A 25,881-nucleotide genomic window follows, 5' to 3' on the forward strand; every position below is an offset into this window, starting at 1 on the left:
AAACACCTGACATTTTCAAAGGTGATTCACACTGTATTATTTCAACCTGCAGTGCGGGCATGTTTGAGAGCATGAGGGAAGGAATAGCTGGGAAGCGGGGGGCTAATGTCTCCAACTACAGTGCAAAGATTCAGTTAAGTTAGTAACCCAGGTCTGCTGGGATATATGTGGTGGCAAGTCTTCCCTGCCTGATGATCTGACCATGTCAAACTCCTCTTCAGATCCCTGCATTTCCTTTCCCTTTCCTTCTGTATCAAATTCAAGCTCTTTGTCTTTGCCTTCAAAGTCCTGTACAGCCTGACTCCCCGTACCTGCTTCTCTGTTCTTGCTTCATTTCTGCTCTCTTCTTCGCCCTTCGAGCTACTCAGCTGACTGCCCCTTCATGTCTTCCTCCCACTCCTGTTTCCATGCCGTTGATACACCTAGAGCACATCCCTGGGCAGTCATGATGCCTGCACCCTTTCTTTCTTCCAGTCCCTCTTGAAGACACACTTTATCCAAAAGTCCCACAGCCCCACTCAGAGAAGAGTGAAACTAGAAAAAAGATGATCTGCTCATTGCCCCCATCTGAAGCTTAGTCAATGTTTGTAAAACTACTGAGCGTGAAGAGTGTTAAATCTGTATGCCTTCTGGAGAAGCACATTTTAATTTCCATTTGGTGCTGCATATGCTCCCAGGGTAGTTTTATGTACATTTATAACTTGAATAAATGAGATTATTCTAGTATTCATGTAAACCTGGGGATTGTGTATTTGTTGTCTCCATACTTGTAGATATGTCTTTCACTGAGTTTGCTTGCTTCAAAGAACCATGTGTAGAGACAAAATAAAGCAAGGTTTGGGACTCATCAGAAAACAAAACCATTGCACTCAGCAAGGACTTTTACTAGAGAGTCCTAAGTTTATAACAAGGAAGTAAATTCTAACTTAAACCAGCATCATTAATCAGACAAATCCCTGTCAAGTAAGTAATTTCATTTGAGCAAGATTATTTGACTATATCATGCTGTTTCAGCCATGGACTTTGCTCTCCTTTTCACAGTGGCAGTGTGAGCCTTCAGTAACATAAAAGTCACACAGATAACAGATTTACCCTATAGCATGTCTCTCCAGCAGGCGTTGCACTGGCATGGAAAGTTTCCCCAAGAAGCGTTTAATGATCGGCCGGCTCTTTGCAAACTTGTCCTTAACTTCTATTTCCAGAACATCCGTGGGAACGGAAACAAAGCTGAACTGCTATGATAATAAAAAGAACATGGAATAAGTGGCTTAGGCATGTGAAGTTCAAGTTTACTAACACAACAGGAAGCAGGTTCATAGAACCAGGACAAAACCAATACTAAGGGAACATAAGAACATAAGAATGACCATACTGAGTCAGACCAAAGGTCCATCCAGCCTAGTATCCTGTCTGCCGACAGTGGCCAATGTCAGGTGCCCCAGAGGGAGTGAACCTAACAGGTAACGATCAAGTGATCTCTCTCCTGCCATCCAGCTCCACCCTCTGACAAACAGAGGCTAGGGACACCATTCCTTACCCATTCTGGCTAATAGCCATTAATGGACTTAACCTCCATGAATTTATCTAGTTCTCTTTTAAACCCTGTTATAGTCCTAGCTTTCACAACCTCCTCAGGCAAGGAGTTCCACAGGTTGACTGTGCGCAGTGTGAAGAAGAACTTCCTTTTATTTGTTTTAAACCTGCTGCCCATTAATTTCATTTGGTGGCCCCTATTTCTTATATTATGGGAACAAGTAAATAACTTTTCCTTATTCACTTTCTCCACATCACTCATGATTTTATATACTTCTATCATATCCCCCCTTAGTCTCCTCTTTTCCAGGCTGAAAAGTCCTAGTTTCTTTAATCTCCCCTCATATGGGACTCATTCCAACCCCTCTAATCATTTTAGTTGCCCTTCTCGGAACCTTTTCTAATGCCAGTATATCTTTTTTGAGATGAGGAGACCACATCTGTATACAGTATTCAAGATGTGGGCATACCATGGATTTATATAAGGGCAATAAGATATTCTCCATCTGTCTATACATATAAGGGCAAGAAGATATTCACGGCATGTCTACGTGGTGATTTAGTGTGTGGCAAGCCAGCGTGCAAGTCAACAGCACTCTGGCCGGACACGTAGTAACTGTACACACGGATCATGCCGCCCCTGCACAAAAAGTTCCGTAGTGTGCTTTGACCTACTGCTAATTGAAAAGGGAGATCACAGCGCACTGTAGAACTGTTAGTGTGCGGTAGCACTGTCCACTTAGTGCATGGTGTACTGTAGATTCACACCCCATCTTACCATGCACTAAACTACTGTACAGACAAGACCTCTATTAAAATGTGCTCTTGGATCCCAGCGTCCAAACCTGTAAGATACAGAGCCCTGAGTCAGAGAGGCTGAGTAGGAGCAACTCACAGGAAATGCTGAAACTTTGAAGGATCAGGCCTCTACAGTTTGCAGGGAGTGGATACTAGCAGGAATTATGCACATCAATACATTTGTTATTTACACTCCAGTAATGCTCCACAGCCCTCATCAGAACTCCATTGTGGTAAGCATTTTACAAACAAATATCACAGTAGCAGTCTCTGTCCTAAAAATTATAATTGACCCAAACACATTGGGCCAAATTTTGCATTTCTCCACAAATTCAGTCCCAGTGAAGCCCTTACTTTCAGAAAAAAAAGAAAAAAGAAGTTGCAAGTAAATACAATTCTGCTGACAAACAATGTGAATATCTAGGTGTAAGATATATAGTAATAATAGTATAATATTGTCCAAGAACATTGCTTTTGGAAGTGTGAAAAATGATGATAGCAATTTACTCACAAATCCATCATGTCTCCCATGCTACCCCAATTCGAGGTGTTGGCTTCACCACCCGAGAGTCTGTAGTTTTCATTTTATCCAACGGACAGGTACAGAACAGGCAGAAACACAACCTCCACATCACCTGCCTCCACAGTGTGCCTCAGCCCTGAATTGGCAGGACAACTCCAGAGCAGAGAGATTTGTTTTCATGCCCCTTCAGTGTTTCATCTCTTTGCCAAGACTGCAACGTCAGTGACCGTGCCAATTGTGGTGGTGCTTTTGTGCCGTGGACCATTGTCTAGGAACCAGAGTGATACTATCAACTTATTTCACACTGGCCCCCCAAGAGTCATCAGATATTATTAATTCTCTGAGATCTGAGTCAGTGATCTCAAAGAGAAGGGTGCTCAGCTACATATTTTTCAATCAAGTTTACATGTGTACATAGCACTGTAAAAAGCATTTGGACAGTGCTAAATGCAAACTTGAGAGTGGGGGGGGGGTAAATTTCAAGCTGGAGAGCATGCACACTTTCCATCCCTAAGACAATCAGGGCAGCTGCACCAGAGGGGACGTTGGCCCCTGTGAAGGAGAGTTTTGAAAAACAGTCGAGGCTCAGTCGGTGCCCTAACAGCAGACACTGCCCAGGAGGAATACCCAATAGCACGTCTCCTGGTGGAGTTGCCCTTGCCCTTTCCTGGATATTGGAATTCACTTCTGGGGCAGTTCAGCCTAACTCTGGATTCCTACCAGTGTGGGAGTGGATGGTGACTTGCCCCACTGCACCTCTGCTCCAAGTGGATTTACTGCTTTTAGTGAGTTATAAACAAAGGGAGGGAATCTCATGGCGGTGTATAAATGGCTTTGAATGAACATGGGACTGTTGCTTGATTTTACCTAAAAGGCCACTGTCCACACAGTATCAAAGTAGTGTATTAAATGAGTCCTAAGGTGCCTGAAATAATTATCTAACACTCCCACTGTCAATGGCAATCCAGGTTATTAAGGCTTGAAGTTAAGCGCAGACTTAAGTACTTTGCTGAATTAGAGCCTGAGTACGCACAACTTCTAATGAAGTCAAAAGGAGCTGCACGTCTGACAATGAGGTCTTCAAGTTACTCACACGTGAGCAGCCAGGATGTTTGATCAGCAAAGCTGCAGTGTGCCTATGGCAAGAATTGCAAATAAGCAGAGAAATAAAACTAAAAGAAGTGCTAGTACATATTTTTGTCCACACTTTCTACACATTTTCTGCAATATATTAGAGAAGAGAGTAAGTTTTGCAAAGCAGAGATCAGCAGTATTCCAGGCATATTGAAAATTGTATAATTCTTTGTTATTATTATTACTATTGTAACCGCTTGATATAGCCCCAAGGCAACTGGCTGCTCCATGACACTCATAAGGAATTCAGAACAGGGGAATTAACCAGTAGATGAATGACATTATAGTAAATGCCTCAATTTGTCATTTAATAAAGTTGTAAATGATTAGGCTGTTGACACTTTCAATACAAAAACATCTCCAAGGAGTAGAACATGTATGCACACATGCAAAATAAAGATCAATCATTCTTAAATGGAAAGTACAAACTGCATTAATGATTTAAATGATCCCCTCGTCGTTAACCCTTTGTGATATTGTGTAAATCTGACGTAAATCAGAATTAACATGAAAATATATTTCTTTGACTTTGGAGTGGAACCAATCCTGATAGTTCCATTTTTATTCAAGGAGAAAAGTTAACGTTGTACAGGCGCATTAGCAGTAGCTTTGCAAGGGTAGGCAATGAAGTTAGGAGCCTAAATACCTCTGAGGATCTGGGCCATTATTGTGTTGGGTAAGGTGTGTTGAAAGCAACTCAGGGAAGTAACTCTATTTGCAAGGACAGGCACTGGTCTGAGAAAAAGTTAAGATACGGTGAAGTCCAATCTATCAAACAATATTTTGATCATGTTAGGGGACAACCATGCCATAGTCTGATCCCCTGGCATGACTGTATTTGTCGTACAGAGGGCCTCTTCTGACTCATAGACTTTAAGGCAAGAAGACCATCTAGTCCGAAAACCTACACATCACAAGCCGCAGAACCTCACCCACTCACTCCTGTAATAGGCCCATAACCTCTGGCTGAGTTACTGAAGTCCTCAAATCATGATTTAAAGACTTCAAGTTACAGAGAATCCACCATTTACTCTAGTTTAAACCAGCAAGGAACCTGTGCCCCATGCTGCAGAGAAAGGTGAACCCCCCCCGCCCCAAGGTTTCCGTTAATCTGATCTGGGGGAAAATTCCTTCCCTACCTCCCTAATATGGCAATCAATTAGATGCTGAGCTTGTGAGCAAGACCCACCAGCCAGACACCTGGGAAACAATTCTCTGTAGTAACTCAGCACCCTCCCCATCTAGATTCCCATCTCTGGCTTTTAAAGATATTTGCTAATAGCAGTAGCGGATGGGCCACATGCCACTGTATACAATATCATTTTATCGTCTTCTCCATAAACTTATCAAGCTCAGTCTTGAAACAAGTTAGATTTTTTGCCCCCACTGCTCCCTTGGAAGGCTGTTCCAAAATTTCACTCCTCTGACAGTTAGAAACCTTCCTCTAATTTCAAGTCTAAACTTGTTGGTGGCCCGTAACTTAAATAACTGTTCTCCCTCACTGATGTATTTTTAGAAAGCAATTATATCTCCCCTCAATCTTTGTTTTGTTAGGTTAAATAAGCCAAGGTCCTTAAGTCTCCTTTATAAGGTAGGTTCTCCATTCCTTTGATCACCCTAGTAACCCTTCTTTGCACCTGTTTCAGTTTGAATTCATTTTTCTTAAACATGGGAGACCAGAATTGCACACAGTATTCCAGACAAAGTCTCACAAGTGCCTAGTATAATGGTAATAGCACTCACCCATCTCTACTGGAAATACCTCCCCTGATGTACCCTAGGATTGCATTAGCCTTTTTCACAGCCACATCACATTGGCGGCTCATAGTCATCCTTTGATTGACCAATATCCAGGTCTTTCTCTTCCTCTGTCATTTGCAACTGATAAATCCCCAGCTTTCAGCAAAATTTTTTTGTTGTTAGTCCCTAAGTGCATGACCTTGCATTTTGCACTATTAAATTTCATCCCATTACTCCAATTTTCAAGGTTCTCCAAATCTTCTTGTATGATATTCTGGTCCTCTTCTCTTCCAGAAATACCTCCCAAATTTTGTATCATCTGCAAATTTTATCAACACATTCTCCCTTTTTGTCCCAAAACCAATCCTTGAGGAACTCCACTCGCAATCTCCCTCCAGCCTGACAGTTGACCTGTCAGCACATAGTCTCCCCTTTAACTAGTTCCTTACTTACCTTTCAATTCTCATATTAATCCCCATCTTCTCCAATTTAACTAATAATTTCCTATGTGGAACTGTATCAAAGGTTTTACTGAAATACAGGTAGATTAAATCCATTGCATTTCCTTTGTCTAGAAAATTGGTTAACTTCTTCAAAAAAGAGATCAGGTTGGTCTGGCACGATCTACCTTTTGTAAAACCATGTTATAGTTTATCCCAATTACCTTTACGTCTTTAATTACTCTGTCTTTCAAAATGTGTTCTGAAACCTTGCATACAATTGAGGTCAAACTAACAGGCCTGTAGTTTCTCAGATCACTTTTTTCCCTGTCTTAAATATAGGTACAATATTTGCATTTCCCAGTCATAGGGTATGACCCCTGAGTTCACAGATTCATGAAAAAGCCTTGCTATTGGGTTTGCGATTTCATGTGTCTTTTAATATTCTTGGATGGACATTACTTTGGCACCCTGATTTGGTCGCATTAAGCTATTTGAGTCTGGCTTCCTCCATGGATGTGACAATTTCTACTTCCATATCCTCATTTCCATTAGCCATCCTGTCACTTTCCCCAAGTTTCTCATTACTGTTCTTAAAAACTGAGGCAAATATTCATTTAGGTGTTGAGCCATACTTAGATTGTCTATAATCTCCACCCCATCCTCAGTACTTAGAGGTCCCACTTCTTCTTTTCCTGTTTTCTTTTAGTTTATATGGCTAAAGAATCTTTTACTATTGGTTTTAGTTTCCTTTGCAAGGTCTAGCTCTGCTGGCTTTTGACAGTTCTCACTTTATCCCTACATCTTCTGGCCTCTGATCCATCCATTATTCCATTCCTTCTAGGCCTTCTGCTTTCTCTTAATAACCTGTTTGAGATGCTTGCTCATCCAGTTTGATCTTCAACCTTTCCCTATGATTTTTCCTCTTGCTTGGGATACAGGCTCCAGATAGTTTCTGCAACTTTGACTTAAAGTAATTCCAAGCCTTCTCCACGTTCAGATCCCTGAATCCTTCAATCCCAACTTCCCTAACTAATTCCCTTAATTTTTTAAAGTTTGCCCTTTTGAAATCCAGGGTCCTAGTTGCAGACCTATTCTTATTTATTCTTCCATTTAGTTTCAACTGAACTAACCTATGGCCACTCACGCAAAGGTTGTCCTCTACAACCAGTTCTTCTGTGAGGTCCTTGCTATTTAACAATTGGGAAATTAAAGTCTTCCATAATCACAGTAGAATTAATTTCATTTAAATATTAAAGATGTCTCTATTCATATCCAGATTGGATCCTGGGGGTCTGTAGCAGACCCCAAGCACTATTCCAGAGGGTCTCTGTTAACTTTCTTACCCAAAGTGATTTTTGATCCAATCAGATTCTGTTTTATCCATTCCATCACTTCTAATTTCTTTAGTCTTCTTCATCATTAAAATACAGTGCTACTCCACCACCTTTACCTTTATTTCTCTTTCCTGAACAGCACATAAACTTCAATACCTGTACTCCAGTACACGTATATGAGTACTATTCCACCATATTTCGTTATCTCTATAATACCTGGTTTCACTTCCTGCACCAGTAATTCTATTTCCTCCATTTTGTTACTCAGTCTCCTGCATTGGTGTAGAGACATTTTAGTTGTTTCTGCTTGGCTTCACCCAGATTCCTTACGCAACTAGGTGAAGTCATTTTACTGCTAGTATTGCCTACCTGACTGTTACTCTCTTTCCTCTTGTTGTCCATTCTCCCACCCTCTCTTGTTCCTTTCTCCATTGCAGAATCCTTTCTTACTTGATTTTCCTACCACTCAACATTAGAACCAGGTGTGGCAATTAGATGAGCATCTCCCTAGTTTAAAGGTCTCTTAATCAATTGTGCCAACTTCCTTCCCAGCACTCAATTTCCCTCCCTAGTCAGGTGGAGTTCATCGCATGATAGCAGTCCTTTCTCTCTGTGAATGCTTCCCAGTGGTCAAACACCACAATGCCCTCCTTACAGCACCATTGCCTGAGCCATCTGTTGATCATCATAATCTTGTCTTGCTTCCCTCTTCTTCTCTAGGCACAAGTAGAATCCCACTGAAGATACGTGAGCCTCCATTTGTTTAAACATCTTCCCCAGTCTTGCGTAGTCTTCCTTCATGCATCCCAGGGAGAATCTAGCAGTATCATTTCTTTCTATGTGAAGGACAATTAGTAGATTGTTTCCTGCTCCCATTAGGAGCCTCTTCAGCCTCAGGTCCACATCCCATATCTTAGCTCTCGGCAGACAACACATTCTTTTCTTCTCTTGATGGTGTTGATGCAATTCTCTGGCCTTCCCCCTTCTGTTCTTTCTGGCTGCAAATTGTCTTGTCTTCTGTTCTTACTTGCAATCTTCTGCAAGTCATCCTCTATCCTCCTAGGGCTCCGAACCATGGCTACCTCCATTAACTCTTTCCTTCTCTTCTTCCTTGCACTCCAATCTTCTGTTACTGTCTGCCTATCCCCTTCATTTTGCACCTCAACGAGCCTGTTCCTCAGCAATATTTCTCCTTTGATGGCCAGTCTTTTCCTCGGCCTTGTTCTCATAGTCACATGCTTCCACTGACTACTTTCCTCATCCAGCAGGTTACTCTCACAATTCTCTTGTCCAACATGCATCTTCAAGTCTTGAGTTTTCCCTTCAGCCTCCTGTCTCCTTCCCTTCAACATCTGCTCAAATCTCCTTCACAACTCAACCATAGTTTCTAGCTTCATTTCCAAACCTCAGATCTTCTCTTCTGTCAGACCTATCAAGCAGCACTTCCTACAAACAAAGCACCTTTCATGTACCCTTTCCAGAATAATGTACATCCTGCCGGTCCCCAACCACAAATGCCAAACTCTCCTTCTACTTGCAGAGTACAATGCTTTAAGAACTATAGTGGCTGTAAGGAGTAATTGCACTTTTGAGATCTGGAACATTTTGGCAAAAAATTTTGCCAGAAGGAACCAATTGCAGCTGGAGTTAAAGGAGTGAACCCAAGAACAAAAGTGGGGTTGGTGGTAGCTTCCAAATAATGACCTATTTACTGTGCTAACACAATTCATTTTTGTTAATATTTGCTGCTGTGGTTCTCATCCAATTAAGGTCAATGGCCAAGATTCGCAAAAGTGGCTAATGATTTTGGCTGTCTCAGTTTTAGGGCACACAAATTGACACACCTTAACAAGGCCTTTTGAGTGTAAGAGCTGTGCACTCTCCTTCTGAAAATAAGCCCCTTTAAGATGTCTCTAGTTGGGCCCCTAAAAACTGAGACATCCGGAATCACTAATCACTTTTGAAAATGTGGGCCCTAAAAGGTATTTAATTAAAGACAAGATTGGCATATTTGGATCTGGAAATATAACAATACCAAATCCTAACTTACACCCTATTCTTAACTACTGCCACCCTTCATGCTGACCCCTTCATCTTAGCTGGTAACCTTGCTGATCCCTTCATCTTAGCTGGTAACATTTCTTGCAACCCCTATGATGGGATGATTTTGCATTACCCCAAAACTGGCCCTTTATATCTTTGAAGAGCAAGAAGGACCATGAGTTTTGTGGTCTCTTTCAAAAGGCAACTCCTATCAGCCAATATAAAATGCTAGTAACTGCTACTGGCTGTAATAAGCATGATGTCTTTTTGTTGGTCTAGTATTTGCAAACTGTCACACAAAAGCAGCTAGTCTGCTTTTTTTGTGAAGCAAAGATGACAGCTTAGGCTGCATATCTATGAATAAAAAAGAGCATGATTATGAATTCTGCGGTACCCTTAGGTGCACATTGAATGATGTTGCAATGAATAATTCATTCCAAGAGTGCTGAGAGAAGGCAGCTGTGTGATCACAACCTGAAATAAAAATTGACTCTTTATGCAGGAAGATGTCGGTTAATATTGCTCCCACATGTGCCCACAAACCGCTCCACTTTTAACCTCAGCTATAACCCGAAGGGATTCATTGTAAGAATAATTAATTTGCTATCTTCAGTGTTACTAACTCACAATTTTTATTGTGAGTCGCACAATATTTGGTGCTTTTCTTAAAGCCTCAGCTCCTGGAGTCACGTGGTTACATGAGAATCTCTGCTTTCATAGTAAGTTTCTGTCCTTCGTGGCTGCAGAGAGTCAAAACTGGGACTTAGGCTCCCTGATTATGGTGTTGAAGTGTCTAAGTGCTTTCATGGATCCCACCTATACCCTACAAATCACAATGTAAATAATTTTTACAAATGTAGCAGAATATCTTGAAATGCTCACACAGCCTGTATTGTCCACAGTTGCTGCCCGCACGTATTCCCAGGGACCCCTTCGCTAAACAATCTCCTGTCCTTGAATCATATCAACAAAGAAAACAACAGTCAATATTTGCTATTGGAGTGAATGGGAAAAGATGTATTCCAGCTCACAGCCTGACTGCCAGCTAGGGGAGGGTCTAGAGTGAGTGAGGGGCATGGAGGAAGGAATACTTATCCCCTCAAGGAGTGAAGCAGTATCCATCTGTTTTGCAGTCACTACTGCAGCCTCAGGATTAGACCAATAGGATTAGACTACTCTAATCACATTCAGTTCCCAGTAGGGACGTTTCAGTCAAAGGCCTTTTACAAACAGGTAAAAATAGACAGCGCTAAAAAAGCAACACAGGTCTTTGGCCAGAATATCTGTTGTGAATTGAATCTGTCTTGAGTAGTCCATTTATAGATACTTGCTAATAAAAGTAAGAGCTGAGTCTTGTTTTCCTTGTTGATATTGTTGTGATTTATGGAAATTGACCTGCACAGTGAGTGCTGGGTTATATGCAAGCAACGGAGTTAGAAAACATAAACATTCAAAGCAATTACAATTGTGCAAACCCAACAATTTTCTTCTGGTGATATTCATAAGTTTGACCTAACGCAAAGTGTCACCATTTCCACCAGCAAACTCAGCTTTTTGCAGGAATTTCATCATTTTTGTAGCAAACTACTGGAGTTTATACCTATGAACACTTCCTTTCATTTCTGAATTTGTATGTTTAGCACTTTTATGTAGCTCTTTGGCCTGTACCTAAACAAAATCTTCATCAAGACAGAGTGAAGGCTATAAATAATGTACAAAGAATCTCATTAGAACACTGCAGAGCAAAAGTCCAAAAGATTGAGACACTCTGTGTTAAAATTCTACCACCTTTTTTTCTGCCTCAGGATCCTGCTGCAATGGACTGAGGTTTTCCGTCCAGATCCTGCAAACACTTATGCACGTGCTGATCTTTAAGCACCTAACAGTCAATAAACCTAATTATGTGCCTTGCATAATGACAGGTTTCAGAGTAACAGCCGTGTTAGTCTGTATTTGCAAAAAGAAAAGGAGTACTTGTGGCACCTTAGAGACTAACCAATTTATTACCAACAGGAGAGTGGGGTTTTTTGGGGGGGGATGTGGGGAGGAGAAAACCTGGATTTGTGCTGGAAATGGCCCACCTTGATTATCATACACATTGTAAGGAGAGTGATCACTTTACATAAGCTATTACCAGCAGGAGAGTGGGGTGGGGGGAGAGAAAACCTTTTGTAGTGATAATCACCCATTTTTTCATGGTTTGTGTGTATAAAATGTCTTCTGTATTTTCCACAGTATGCATCCGATGAAGTGAGCTGTAGCTCACGAACGCTTATGCTCAAATAAATTGGTTAGTCTCTAAGGTGCCACAAGTACTCCTTTTCTTTTTGCTAATTACGTGAAAAGCAGTTGAGCTACTTGTTATGTCCCAGATCCTGCAAACATGCATGTTTGTTTAACTTTAAGCACATTTTTAACAAGGAAATAACAATGCATATGCTCATGTCAGGTCTCCACAGTCCTCTGTGAGGAATGAATGAAGTCTTGACCTGTTTCAGAGGATGAGGTGCTCAGTAGTTTTTGGACAGTATATGTAGAATACATCAGAAAATGGATATTTATTAGCATATTGCTGGTGAGGCTTCTGACACATATCGGGAGGGTGAATTATATACCTTCTCCAGGGCTAATGCACTAAACGAATAGGAAATTACTAAACCATGAAATTTTTGAGATACAAAATTTTATCAAATTTTTAAGGCTTTCCAAAAAGTGAAACCAAACTAACCAACCAAACAGGAAATAGTTCCCTCTCCCTTATTTTGTAATTCAAAAGTGGCTGGATGGATTTTGCCTGTGATTTTAGTGAAACAATGTCAGTACTACATCAGTTAAGCAAAGCTCAAGGGAAGTCACAGATTTCAGCACTACAATGAAACCCAGCTGCAGACTTGGGGTTAAAAAAGCAAGGAAAATGATTTGTTTATTGGTTGTTTATTGATTTGGACACAGACGAATGGAGGCTATTTGAAAAGGAATAAGAAGATTTTAAAATCACGGCTAGAATACAGTAATTTTACTTTTCATTCTATAGAGCCATCTGGACTCCAGTAAGAACTCATGGACTCAGATGTTTGTTGGTCATCTGATTCCAGTAAACATTGCTCTAAAAGTATGAAGAAAATTACTTAGTTTCTTAGAAGAAAAGTTACTTAGGTTACCCAAAGGGATTGCTTGTCTCACTTGTGCTGAAGGCTGGCCCTGAGAATATAGCTACTGCCTGGTGTGTGAGTGAGTAGATAGCAAGCAGAAAATAAAATCTACACTGTTCTAACTAACCTGATCCACTAACTACCCATAATGTTGTGTCAGGCAGGGTGTGTTGCTTTACATGTCACATCAGGTATGACCTAATGCAAAATGACTGATGCAACTTGAGATAATGGGCACCCTCGGCAAAGCATATGGCAGAGTTATGCTTTTTCCCTTCTTCTGCTGAAAAATTAATATTAAACAAAACTGGCTAAAATCTGTGGGCACATTAAAAAGCTGGAACTTCAGAACAAGTTGATATATTTGTTCTTTGATGTCTTGTGCAATTACTTCCATTTTCGCAATGGGGTTGCATCTCTGCAGAACTCTGATTGCTAAGCAAAGATGGTGCAGTTTTTTTAAAATGTGTTCAGTTCATGCTTGAGGGTACATACACTGGAGGGTAGGGATAGGATACAGAGGGATTGGGCCAAAATAAATCTGTTGAGGTTCAACAAGGACAAATGCAGAGTCCTGCACTTAGGACGGAAGAATTCCATGCACTGTTACAGACTAGGGACCGAGTGGCTAGGCAGCAGTTCTGCAGAAAAGGACCTAGGGGTTACAGAGAAGCTTGATTTGAGTCAACAGTGTGCCCTTGTTGCCAAGAAGGCTAACGGCATTTGGGCGGTTGTCGGAACATTGCCAGCAGATTGAGTGATGTGATCATTCCCCTCTATTTGGCATTGGTGAGGCCTCATCTGGAGTACTGTGTCCAGTTTTGGGCCCTACACTACAAGAAGGATGTGGAAAAATTGGAATGAGTCCAGCGGAGGGCAACAAAAATGATTAGGGGGCTGGAGCACATGTTTTATGAGGAGAGGCTGAGGGAACTGGGATTATTTAGTCTACAGAAGAGAAGAATGGGGGGGATTTGATAGCTGCTTTCAACTACGTGAAAGGGGGTTCCAAAGATGATGGATCTAGACTGTTCTCCATGGTAGCAGATGACAGAACAAGGAGTAATGGTCTCAAGCTGCAGTGAGGGAGGTTTAGGTCAGATATTAGGAAAAATCTTTTCACTAGGAGGGTGGTGAAGCACTGGAATGGGTTACCTAGGGAGGTAGTGGAATCTCCTTCCTTAGAGGTTTCTAAGGTCAGGCTTGACGAACTGCTGGTTGGGATGATTTAGTTGGGGATTGGTTCTGCTTTGAGCAGGAAGTTGGAATGGATGACCTCCTGAAGTCCCTTCCAACCCTGATATTCTATGATTCTGTGATTCGTTAGACACTTCTTTTCTGTCTCCTGAAGAAATGTACAAGTCAGTAGGAGGGGAAAATCAGAAAAAATAACCCCAGAGTAGGGGGAGCAAAATCACATATGAAACTTTTTGGCTCTTCAAAAGTATATTCTTCTAATTTGGCTCAGGTCAGTAGTAAATGAAAGTCATTACAAGCTGATGGCTGTATTGGGACTGGTGTAAAATGGGTTGGTGATCTCAGTCTAGCTTCTATTGCACAAATGCCTATATCACAAAACCCACCACTGCAACTAGCACTAATTATCATTTTTGTTGGCAGTCTCACCAGAGATGATAAGGACTGGAGGGATACGGAGACTGGTTTGAAAATCCACCTCCACTTTTCAACAGAGGGAGCAACCACAGAGTGTGATGGGGTGGCCTGCCCCTTCCAGGGTCGGAAGCCTGGAGCTGACCTGCGCTCATCTAATTAGCCACCTGGGATGGAGTCTAGGATTAATTAGCAGAACCAGCTGGGTATGGAGGAGCTGATTCTCCTATAAAGAGCAGCTGGAAGCTTCAAAGAAAGGAAGCAGTAAAGAGACTATAGAAAGTGAAAAAGGCTGCTGCAGGGAAGACCCTAAGACTAGAAGAACTACTTCAGCTAGGAAGGGCCTGGTAGGTAGCCTGGTAAGGCAGAAAGGACCCTGAGACACCAAGGAAGTTTGGGAATGTGCCTACCCTAAGGCTGGGGGGAGACATTTGTGTTTAATTTTTAACTAAGACCCTAAGGAGGGCTGTTGTCAAAGAACTCATGAAAGCCTATTTGGATTTTATTTGTGAGGAGAGGAGAAAGTGAAGCAGGTCACCTGCAGAGTGATCCCTGGCTATGAGGGGGTGCTCGGGAGGCAGCTGGCCCAGTTTAACTAAACCACGATGCCATGGCCTGCAAGAAGAGCAGAGTGCACAGCCTGCCATGATGGAATGGTGTTAATTATGCACCATGAAGAACCCTCTGGGTTCTTGGGATCAGAGGGGAGAAATGGTTTAACCCCAGAGAGCTAAAGAAGTAATTTGCTTATAAATATATTCATATTTAAAACCAGTGTTTAGGAAAACTGAATACTATTGCAGAACCTGTGTTTGGTGAGAGCTGCCATCTCAGTGCTACAGGACTGTCTTGCCCTTCCCGCAGCTGGACAGAGCAGGGGGGATAGAAAAAACAGAAATGCCATTCCAGTGGCCACGAGCACAAGCATCAAGGGGAGGGAAGCAGAGCCAAAGTGGAATCATTCTCTCCCGTACCCATGGAAGCCCCCTCACATGAGGAGCATGTGATTGGGGCTCTTGGAGTAAAGGGATGTAAACGGACACTGTATGGGTCTTCACTGGGGGAACAACATGTCCTCTTTCCCCTGAAAAAGCCATGGGAGTTTTAAAAACCATTAAAAAATACCGTTCTTTAAAACAACTTTGTACTCATCTGATTTTCATGGTTTCTAATGGGACCCTACTTCAAAATCCTACCTCAATGCCTCAAAGTGGTGCAGCAGTGACACTAGCTTCTCTGAATAGCGGAGTGTATTCTTGAGGAGGTTCAAGCATGCTATTAAGGTGTCAGAATCAGGGCCGGCTCCAGGCACCAGCGTTCCAAGCAGGAGCTTGGGGCGACAGTTAGAAAGGGGCGGCAGTGTTTCTCTGTCCCGCCGGCCGCAGCGGCAAATCGGCGGCAGCTTCTCCCTTTTGCCGTCTGCGGTGGCAGTTTTTTTCACTGCTTGGGGCGGCAAAAACTGTACAGCCGGCCCTGGTCAGAATACCAACCCAGGGAGAGGACAGCTGTCCTCCTTCCTGAGGTTGAGTGCTAGCTAAGTTGAGGAGGTAAACATGCCACTGACGGCATAGCCAGCAGATGGATGAAGAAATGGCTAAAACAACACAAATAAATGGGCCCCAACTCCTTGTGCGCTCCTCGATCTGTTCTACAATGGTGGTGGGGAGTTCAGTCGACGAGAGGCTGTTAAGAATTTCAGGGGACAGAAAAAGGACTGTCCTATCAGTGTGCACCTATAACTGCAGGACACCAATAAGAGACGATTCAATTTACCACCTCATGGAGGAGAAGGCAAGGACAGCCTGTGACATAAAACGAGTATCTAGAATAAAAAACATTTTGCTGTGTTTCTAAACACCACGATACAACACTTGTACAGTAGCTGTGTTTGCCATTGCAGATCTCCATGCATGGATTTAGCTGTTGGCAATATTTCCACATCGGTGAATCTGCCAAATATAGCCATTATCCAACCTATTCCCAGGATTATTAATGGATTTTTATTGACGTGTACTTTGTACTCCATATGTCATCTTAACACCTATTCAGTCTAGGACATCTTTCTTAAGATAAGAAAATAACATTACCTCAATATTTAACATATTTCTTATAGTGAACATGAGGAAATACAATTTGATACTGAGGTAAACTCATCTATGTAACTTAGAAAAACTGAGAAGATTTCAAGTTCTTCCACTGTTCTGATGCCAAGAAATGTACAGTAGTAGTTTATTCCTCAGTAATTTAAAAAGGAGTGGGTACCTTTTATTGTACACATGAAGATCTTTCGATCATACATGACAGTCAGATCTTGGATGGATCTGAGAACATAAACTGACACTTTAAAATACTCACTAGGGTTCTGATTCTCCTCTCACTTGCACTGGTTTTATTCCTTGGGCTTCTATAGATTCACATTGTTGAAACTTCAATCAGAATGAAGTACAGTGTGTCAGCTACTGGGAGAATCGTGTGTACGTGCCAGCTAATCCACACACATACTGAGCAGGGGACCTGTTAATGGTCTTCAAATATGTTAAAGGCTGTCATAAAGAGGATGGAGATCAATTGTTCTCCATGTCCACTGAAGGCCGGACAAGAAGTAATGGGCTTAATCTGCAGCAAGGGTGATTTTGGTTAGATATTAGGGAAAACATTCTAACTCTAAGAATAATTACATACTGGAATAGGGTTCCAAGAGCAATTGTGGAATCCCCAATATTGGAGGTTTTTAAGTGCAGGTTAGCCAAATACTTGTCAGGGATGGTCTAGGTATGCTTGGTCATGCCTAGTGTGAGGGGCCGAACTAGTTGACCTCTCATGGTCCCTTCCAGCCCTAAATTTCTAGGATTCTATGTTTACAGTAGTTGCCCTAACCTTGGCTTTCCTTAAAACACGTGAGAGGGGCTACTCTGCAGATACCTTGTAGCAAGTGTCATTTTCAGGTTTCAAGACTGTAACCTGCATTTTACTGCATGTCTGCTCCCCGACCCAACAATGGTTTGTGCATACACAAATTATTCAAACAAATGGATTGCAATGGGGATTTTGTGCGTGCTGCTCACATATGGTACAGAACTCATGGTACACTTTAAATGCTGCCTTTGCAAAATACATCTGCACCCATTTAAAAGGGACATTCCATTCCATTCCAGGGGTTCAAGATAATTATAACATGAAGTCAGCTGATTTTGACGATTAACTCCTAGTTTGTATTTTTCAGCAACATTATTCTCATATCTGAATAAACATGGTAAAAACCATCATGGGGGGAAGAGAGGAGAATCACAGAGACAGGCATTTAATAATAATATAAAGGAAATGTGAAATAAATCAGAATAAATCCATTAACTCTGCTTAGAATGGATTTATGTACAAATTAGTTCTTTTATAAGATTGTCAGCGTAGCGGATGATGAGTAGATAAATTAAAACATAGATGACAGGAGGAATGAGGCTCTTGATTTGCAGTTGAATATGCAATATAAGTAAACAGAAATTTTATCTGAGATATCTATCATACCAAAGGGAAGATGTAAGAAGAAGTAAATCTTAAAAGACTACAATTTAGTTTTGATGGGTGAGAACAGAGTTAGTCTTTTAGCTGAATATTTCATCACTAGGTTTTTCATTTCCAATAGTACAGTTAGTCAATTACATTTTTAATGCACCGCAACATTCACCGTCTCCATTATTTAAGGACACAGAAATGTCCACCATTCAAAACCTTCCTGTGCTTGTAATTATTGCCTAATACTATACTATTTGTCTGAACTATACAAACTCACGGGGAATTGTTGTTTCTTAAGCAGCTGGGGCTAAATTCGGCTTGTTCCTATGTGACCGCATAAGAGGAAAGATGGCAAAATGCACATCGTGCTGCTTCTGAGCCAGTGTGGATAGCTATGGGATCCTGTAGTAGTGAGCTCCATTGGCTTAGCAGCTATATATTATGAATATAATGAAATGTACATTATGACAGGAAGTGTAAAGTATCAGGGAAAAACAATTATTATAAATGCAACCATAGCACATCCATAACTGCTTCAAAAATACTACGGTATTAAACAGTAGCAACACAAAGCATTGCAGCATCACTACTGCAAGCTGCAGAGTTTTGGTCCATAACTGTGGAATAGTGTAGTACTTATATAAAGGATCTACTAGAGGACACTTTGCTCCCAAATTCAGCAGCAACAAAGAGCGCCCTTCGGCCAACTGAGCCAGCCCATAGAATCATAGAATCATAGAATCATAGAATATCAGGGTTGGAAGGGACCCCAGAAGGTCATCTAGTCCAACCCCCTGCTCAAAGCAGGACCAATTCCCAGTTAAATCATCCCAGCCAGGGCTTTGTCAAGCCTGACCTTAAAAACCTCTAAGGAAGGAGATTCTACCACCTCCCTAGGTAACGCATTCCAGTGTTTCACCACCCTCTTAGTGAAAAAGTTTTTCCTAATATCCAATCTAAACCTCCCCCACTGCAACTTGAGACCATTACTCCTCGTTCTGTCATCTGCTACCATTGAGAACAGTCTAGAGCCATCCTCTTTGGAACCCCCTTTCAGGTAGTTGAAAGCAGCTATCAAATCCCCCCTCATTCTTCTCTTCTGCAGGATAAACAATCCCAGCTCCCTCAGCCTCTCCTCATAACTCATGTGTTCCAGTCCCCTAATCATTTTTGTTGCCCTTCTCTGGACTCTCTCCAATTTATCCACATCCTTCTTGAAGTGTGGGGCCCAAAACTGGACACAGTACTCCAGATGAGGCCTCACCAATGTCGAATAGAGGGGAACGATCACGTCCCTCGATCTGCTCGCTATGCCCCTACTTATACATCCCAAAATGCCATTGGCCTTCTTGGCAACAAGGGCACACTGCTGACTCATATCCAGCTTCTCGTCCACTGTCACCCCTAGGTCCTTTTCCGCAGAACTGCTGCCTAGCCATTCGGTCCCTAGTCTGTAGCTGTGCATTGGGTTCTTCCGTCCTAAGTGCAGGACCCTGCACTTATCCTTATTGAACCTCATCAGATTCCTTTTGGCCCAATCTTCCAATTGGTCTAGGTCCTTCTGTATCCTATCCCTCCCCTCCAGCGTATCTACCACTCCTCCCAGTTTAGTATCATCCGCAAATTTGCTGAGAGTGCAATCCACACCATCCTCCAGATCATTTATGAAGATATTGAATAAAACCGGCCCCAGGACCGACCCTTGGGGCACTCCACTTGATCCCGGCTGCCAACTGGACATGGAGCCATTGATCACTACCCGTTGAGCCCGACAATCTAGCCAGCCCAATAGTGCTATGTTATCCTGAAGCACAATGTCTCTTTCGCTGGATGAGTCTCCCAGCGTATATCCAAATCCTGCTGAAGTCAATGAGAATTTTTCCATTGACTGCCTTGAAAGTTGGATAGAGTCTCCACGCACAGACTTGCTATATGCCTATAATGAGCGTGCTGTAGAAACGAAAAATAGAAAAAGTTCCCCTGACATTAAATTCATGTGTTCTATAAAATTCTGAGTTAGTGGTTGATAGACTCTTTAAAAATAGACTCTTCTTTGGAGGCTTAGATAGCCTAGCAAGACTTCTCTTGTTTTATTAATAGCACATTTCAGGACAATGCCATTAACAATAGAAAAGAACTCATGGAAACATCAATTTCAAACACCACTTCCACAGTTAATTATCATTTCTCATGCATTCCTCCATGTAGTACCTACATATTTATTAGTATAGCACAGATTAAAAATACTTGGAGGACTCCTATGAGCATTGAGGTGTGAGACTTGCAAGAATTATATACTTTTTGGGGAACAGAAATTGCAGTTAAATTTTATATCTAGCAGAATGACATATTAAAGCAATCTAATGTATTTACTTCTTGCTTTTAATCAGTTCCTGAAGGAAATCTGAGCTGTCTTGGGCCTTCACACTTCAATTATCATCAGATATTCAGAAATTACAGCTATACACACTACAACTTCTGCATACAGTTGAATAAATTTTGGATCTTTTCCATTTTGCTTGGCTGTTTGTTAGCAAGTGCTGTATAATGAGGCTACTGTACACAAGGCTTTGCGTATGGTGGGTGAAATCGGGGCATCATTGAAACTTTGGCAAAATTCACATTGACTTCAGTGGAATCAGGATTTCAACCCTTGTGTAGAAGCTGGACCTAAACTCTGTGGGGTAAAGTTCTTCAGTTTCTATGGCAGAAAAAAGTTTGGCAACAGATTTATTTATATTTTGAAATGGAGTGATTAACTGAATTAAATAACAAAATGAACAGTTGAATCAGTACAGTGTCCCTACTGTTATTTATTTAGGGCCATGCTGTAAATTCCTTGCTTACTCTAGGATTATTCTTGTGAGTAACCTCTTGTCAACGTGAATAAGGGAGTCACAATCTGGACCTTAGATATTAAATTGAGTTTAATTTACATCTTCCCAACATTTTCAGAAGGCAAAATCCTGCAGATGTTTGCACTGACAAGCCCCTGGTTAGACTGTGGAAGTTGTCAGGATGAGGAAGCTGAAGGCTGTCAGCACCCTGGAGCTTTGGGGAGCTGTTTGGATGGCAAGATAAGCACATTAGCTAGCTAATGTGTGATCATCAGTGAAATTATGTGATGTTTTAATTGGCATCTGTGGGTGATAACATCCTATTGGGATGAATGGGGCAGTTCAAACCTTTGAAACCTATTATTTCACGTTGTCTGGAAGACAACATAACAATAATTTATACCTGAATCACACTTTCCAGGTTATATTTCTCACCATTAGCTCTAAAAACACTGACCAGAATTTTCATACCAGGATGCAAAAATTAGACTCCCTAACACCACATTTAGGCACCTAAGTAGAAATGGCCTGATCTTCAGCAGGACTGAATGCCAACAAATCCCAGCAAGTCAATGGGAGCTGCAGATGTTCAGCACTGATTTAAATCACATAGTTTTTATTTTGATGCCTAGTTATGGACTTAGGAACTTAATTTAGCCATCTAGATTTGACAATTTTGCTCAGAATTTTTTTTTAAATTAACGTTTTGATTCTGGAGCATAATTCTGTGGCCAGGGTAGATTCTTGGACTCCACAGCAAATTCTGTGCCAGGGAATCACAGAATAAATAGGAACGCTGTCCCCGCCCCCCACCCCTGTCTTTCTCTCTCATGAGAGGTGTCAATAAGAAGACCAAGGGCCTGAGCCTTCAATGGGTTTTAGATCAAGCCCTTATTTGATGAGGGTTTCATTGTAGTAAGGTCTGTAGCACACTGGGTGACATAGCATGGGATTTTCAAAGATTTAAGACTATAAATTCCATTGATCTTCAATGGGACTTTTGATCTTTAGTCATGTAGGTGCGTTGGAAAATCTCACCCAAAATTATTAATGGAGCTCACAGTTTTTGTATGTTTTTTTAATAAAAGGAAACAATCTGCTGAACTGAACCAAGATGTTTAGAAGGTAGTGAGGTTAGTTGGGTGTCGACAAGATGTATTTGGCTAAATTATTCTTATAATAATTCTTTCCATTTATCTAATCCAGCATCCCTTTTACAACAATGATTAATAGCTATATTTATGCAGATCACTTAACCCAACACTAAAATGCACCTACCTTCAGAAAAGCAGCCACCATTTTGCACCAAAAATACGTAATTAAGACAGTAACAACTAACAAACTACAGGTAGGTCAGACTGTGGGTACCCTAGTTATAGTTTGGCTGGTAATCTGGGCTCAGACATCCTTTTAAACTATAAATTACAAGAACCTAAGATTTATGTCTTATCTAAGAGATAACACTTTCTACCAGCTTAAATACACCGGATGGAGGTAACAGCCGATTTTTAGTGGCATATGGATGGGTGCCCGTTCCTGAGACTCTACCCACTCACTGGTAAATAAACAAAACACTCACAAAGCTAGCTTAACCAAACTGCTGTAGTTATTAAGAAAGGAATATTGTAAATATGTCTTATATTAAAGTCTGAATGGCCCCGAAGTACTCTAATTGCAAACTGAGAGCATTTTCTAACCATGCTTGGGAAGAGTGAACTATTTCTTGAACAAGTATTTTTTTCATTCAAGCTTGTGATTCCCAATCATTCCAAGTCCCTTGAAAACAAAATAAAAACCCTGTCATTGAAAAACCTGGCACTACTGCTCCTCAGAATTAGGTTGATGAAGGCAGACATAGGGACCTGGTTTTATTTAAGTCTTGCAGAAAGATTTGTACTGACTGCGTGATGAGCTACTTTACAGCTTGCTGTCATTAAAAACATATTTTGAAAGGACCTCATACAGAGAACATGATGCCAGAGGCATCTCATTAGGAGAGATGAACATAATCAATATGCATCCCACCTTATTTCCATTCTAGTAGGGAGAAAAAAGATTTATGAAAAGAACATTCTTTCATAGAATCATAGAAATGGAGGGTTGGAAGGGATCTTCAGAGGTCATTTAGTACAGCCCCTTGCACCGAGGAAGGACTATTCCTGATAGGTGTTTGTCCAAACTGTTCTTAAAAACCTCCAATCATGAGGATACCACAACATCTCTTGGAAGTCTATTCCAGAGCTTAACTGACCTTATAGTTAGAAAGTTTTTCCTAATGTCTAACCTAAATCTCCCCTGCCACACATTAAGCCCATTACTTCTTGTCCAACCTTCAGTGGAAACAGAGAACAACTGATCACGATCCTCTTTATAACAACCCTTAACAAATTTGAAGACTGTTATCAGTCCCTCCTCAGTCTTCTTTTCTCAAGACTGAACATGCCTAGTTCTTCTAACCTCTCCTCATAGGTCAGGTTTTCTAAACCTTTTACCATTTTTGTTGCTCTCCTCTGGACTCTGTCTAATTTGTCCATATCTTTCCTAAAGTACGGCACTCAGAACTGGATGCAATACTCCAGTTGAGGCTTCACCAGTGTCAAGTAGAGCAGGTCAATTTCCTGCTGTGTCCTACATATGATACTCATGTTAATACATCCCAGAATCATATTAGCCTAATTCTCAGCTACATCACATTATTGACTTATATGTAATTTGTGAGCCATAAGAGCATAAGAATGGCCAAACTGGGTCAGACCAAAAGTCCATCTAGCCCAGTATCCTGTCTTCTGACAGTGGCCAATGCCAGGTCCTCCAGAGGCAATGAACAGGTAATCATCAATTGATCTGTCCCCTGTTGCCCATTCCCAGCTTCTGGCAAACAGAGGCTAGGAACACCATGCCTGCCCATCCTGGCTAATAGCCATTGATGGACCTATCCTCCATGAACTTATCTAGTTCTTTTTTGAACCCTGTTATAGCCTTGGACTTCACATCACCCTCTGGCAAAGAGTTCCACAAGTTGACTGTGTGTTGTGTGAAGAAATACTTCCTTTTGTTTGTTTTAAACCTCCTGCCTATTAATTTCATTTGGTGACCTCTAGTTTTTTGTGTTATGAGAAGGAGTAAATAACACTTCCTTATTTACTTTCTCCAAACCAGTCATGATTTTATAGATCTCTATCATATCCCCCCTTAGTCATCCCTTTTCCAAGCTGAAAAGTCCCAGTCTTATTAATCTCTCCTCATATGGAAGCTGTTTGATACCCCTAATCAGGGCCGGCTCTAGGCACTAGCTAAGCAAAATGGTGCCTGGGGCGGCGCTGTTGAAGGGATGGCACTCCGGCTGTTCTTGGGGAGGCAGTCCGGCAGGAGCCCCAGTGGCAATTCAGCGGCAGCCCCTCTCCATTGTTTCCCGTGGTGGCAATTCGATGGCAGCTCCCTCCAGTGTTCCTGTTCACTCTGACGGCGGTGTATTCAGCAGGTTTTTGTTTGTTTGGTTTTTTTTGCTGCTTGGGGCGGCAAAAAACGTAGAGCTGGCTCTGCCCCTAATCATTTTTATTGCCCTTTCTGAACCTTTTCCAATTCCAATATATCTTTTCTGAGATGGGGCGATCAAATCTGCACACACTATTCAAGATGTGGGAGTATCATGAATTTATAACTTCTGTAACCTTCAGATTATTTTCAACAGTACTGCTGCCTAGCCAGTTATTTCCTATTTTATAGTAGTTGTGCATTTGATTTTTCTTTTCTACTTGTAATACTTTACAGTTGTCTTTATTCAATTACATCTTGTTGGTTTTAGACCAATTTTCATTTTTTTCCCCACAGGCTTCCTTTCCATTTTACATACTGTTAGTGTGATGGAACCACTTAACCATTAGTGTCATAGAACTTTGCAGACTACCAGGTAGCTTCATGCTTGGGACATGTAGGGGACCTTACATGGGACCTGATTCTGATTATATACCAGTTTAAGTCAATTGAAATCAATGGTGTGAACCAGGTGTTAGATCAGAATCAAGCCTTTGATCTCCCAAGGATTAAATACAACATATACAGAGAAACCAACACTTATGACTAATCAACCCTAAAGGCAATTTCCTGTCTTAACCAAATACTTTAAAAAATCTCCAAGATTTCAAATATAATAGTGTTTGGTCCTCATGAAGACTTTTGAGAAAAACAGGGCTTTGACTTCATTCCTTATACCAGGGACAAATTTGGCTCAGCCCTTTCAGCAAGAATGTTTGCTACGCCCTTGGGACTGACACCTCTCTGCCTGAAAGGGGAGCTGAGACAGAAAAAGGAGGGGGAAAAGAGAGAAGAGCTTATTGCAGGTTTGGGGCCAATGACTTCACAATGTTCACAAGATAAGATAGTACAGTAAGAGCCAGATCCTCAGCGGGTGCAAATAGGGCAAATTACAACAGTCTATGCTATTATATCTATCAAATCTTTGTTGAGAAGCAGGAAGAGATGGACAGAGTTTTTGAATATGAGCACCAGTGAAGTGGGAAGTAATATGGTTATTTACATATGACAATACAGATATAAGATTTTTTCAGCATTTCTATTACCAACATATTTGTATTGTTGCAATAACAAATTGACCATCATTCCCATAATCCTGTGTGCAAAATACTGCAGTAACAGAATTTCATGTTGTGCCTCTGAGAACATGTAAAGACACAAATCACAAATCAGCTTTTCAGCTGTGACAAGAGATGTCACCTTGGCTGTAGGATGCCTCTGTGAACAACCCCATGTGTGAAAACTCTTTCACTTCACTCAGAGCCCTACTGCAGGTGTCAAAATGCTGCATACTACTCCCAAATTTTAATAAGAAATTTCCATTTGCTTGTGCCCTCTCATATAAAGCACTGCAAAACAGATCAAATTAGGAAATTTTCAACTCATATCTATCTGTAACTTGAGCTGAATGGTTCTTGAATGAAACATGGAATAAAAAATATTATCAATATTACTTCTGAGACAGATGGAAAATTCCATGTGGGAAAGTTATCCTTTCATTTATTACTTTAGGAACTAAAAGGTCTCACAAATTTAACACATGATGTCCCTCCATGTTACATTTAGACTTGCTTATTAAGTGGCAGATACATAAAATCTAGACTAAGTAGAGAAATCCCCCTGACTACACCTTTGAAATTATTTATTCCAGAAAACATATCATATTTCCTGTACTCATTAAATGTGATA

At 41.2% G+C, this 25,881-nt stretch overlaps 1 protein-coding gene across 5 annotated transcripts in view; it reads right to left on the reverse strand.

Moving 5' to 3' along the window:
* Window positions 1–25,881, reverse strand: part of HECW1 (HECT, C2 and WW domain containing E3 ubiquitin protein ligase 1) — a 353,214-nt gene that overhangs the window by 110,026 nt on the left and 217,307 nt on the right. For 4 of the 5 annotated variants that reach the window (XM_073332820.1, XM_073332823.1, XM_073332822.1 and 1 more), the window contains one exon: window positions 1,093–1,235. In XM_073332820.1, coding sequence (XP_073188921.1) covers window positions 1,093–1,235 — 143 coding nt within the window. The remainder of the gene's footprint in view (window positions 1–1,092; window positions 1,236–25,881) is intronic. The other variant, XM_073332821.1, reaches the window with a different exon arrangement.

This window comes from Lepidochelys kempii, chromosome 2 (assembly GCF_965140285.1).
Source record: "Lepidochelys kempii isolate rLepKem1 chromosome 2, rLepKem1.hap1, whole genome shotgun sequence".
Taxonomy (NCBI): Eukaryota; Metazoa; Chordata; order Testudines; family Cheloniidae; genus Lepidochelys; species Lepidochelys kempii.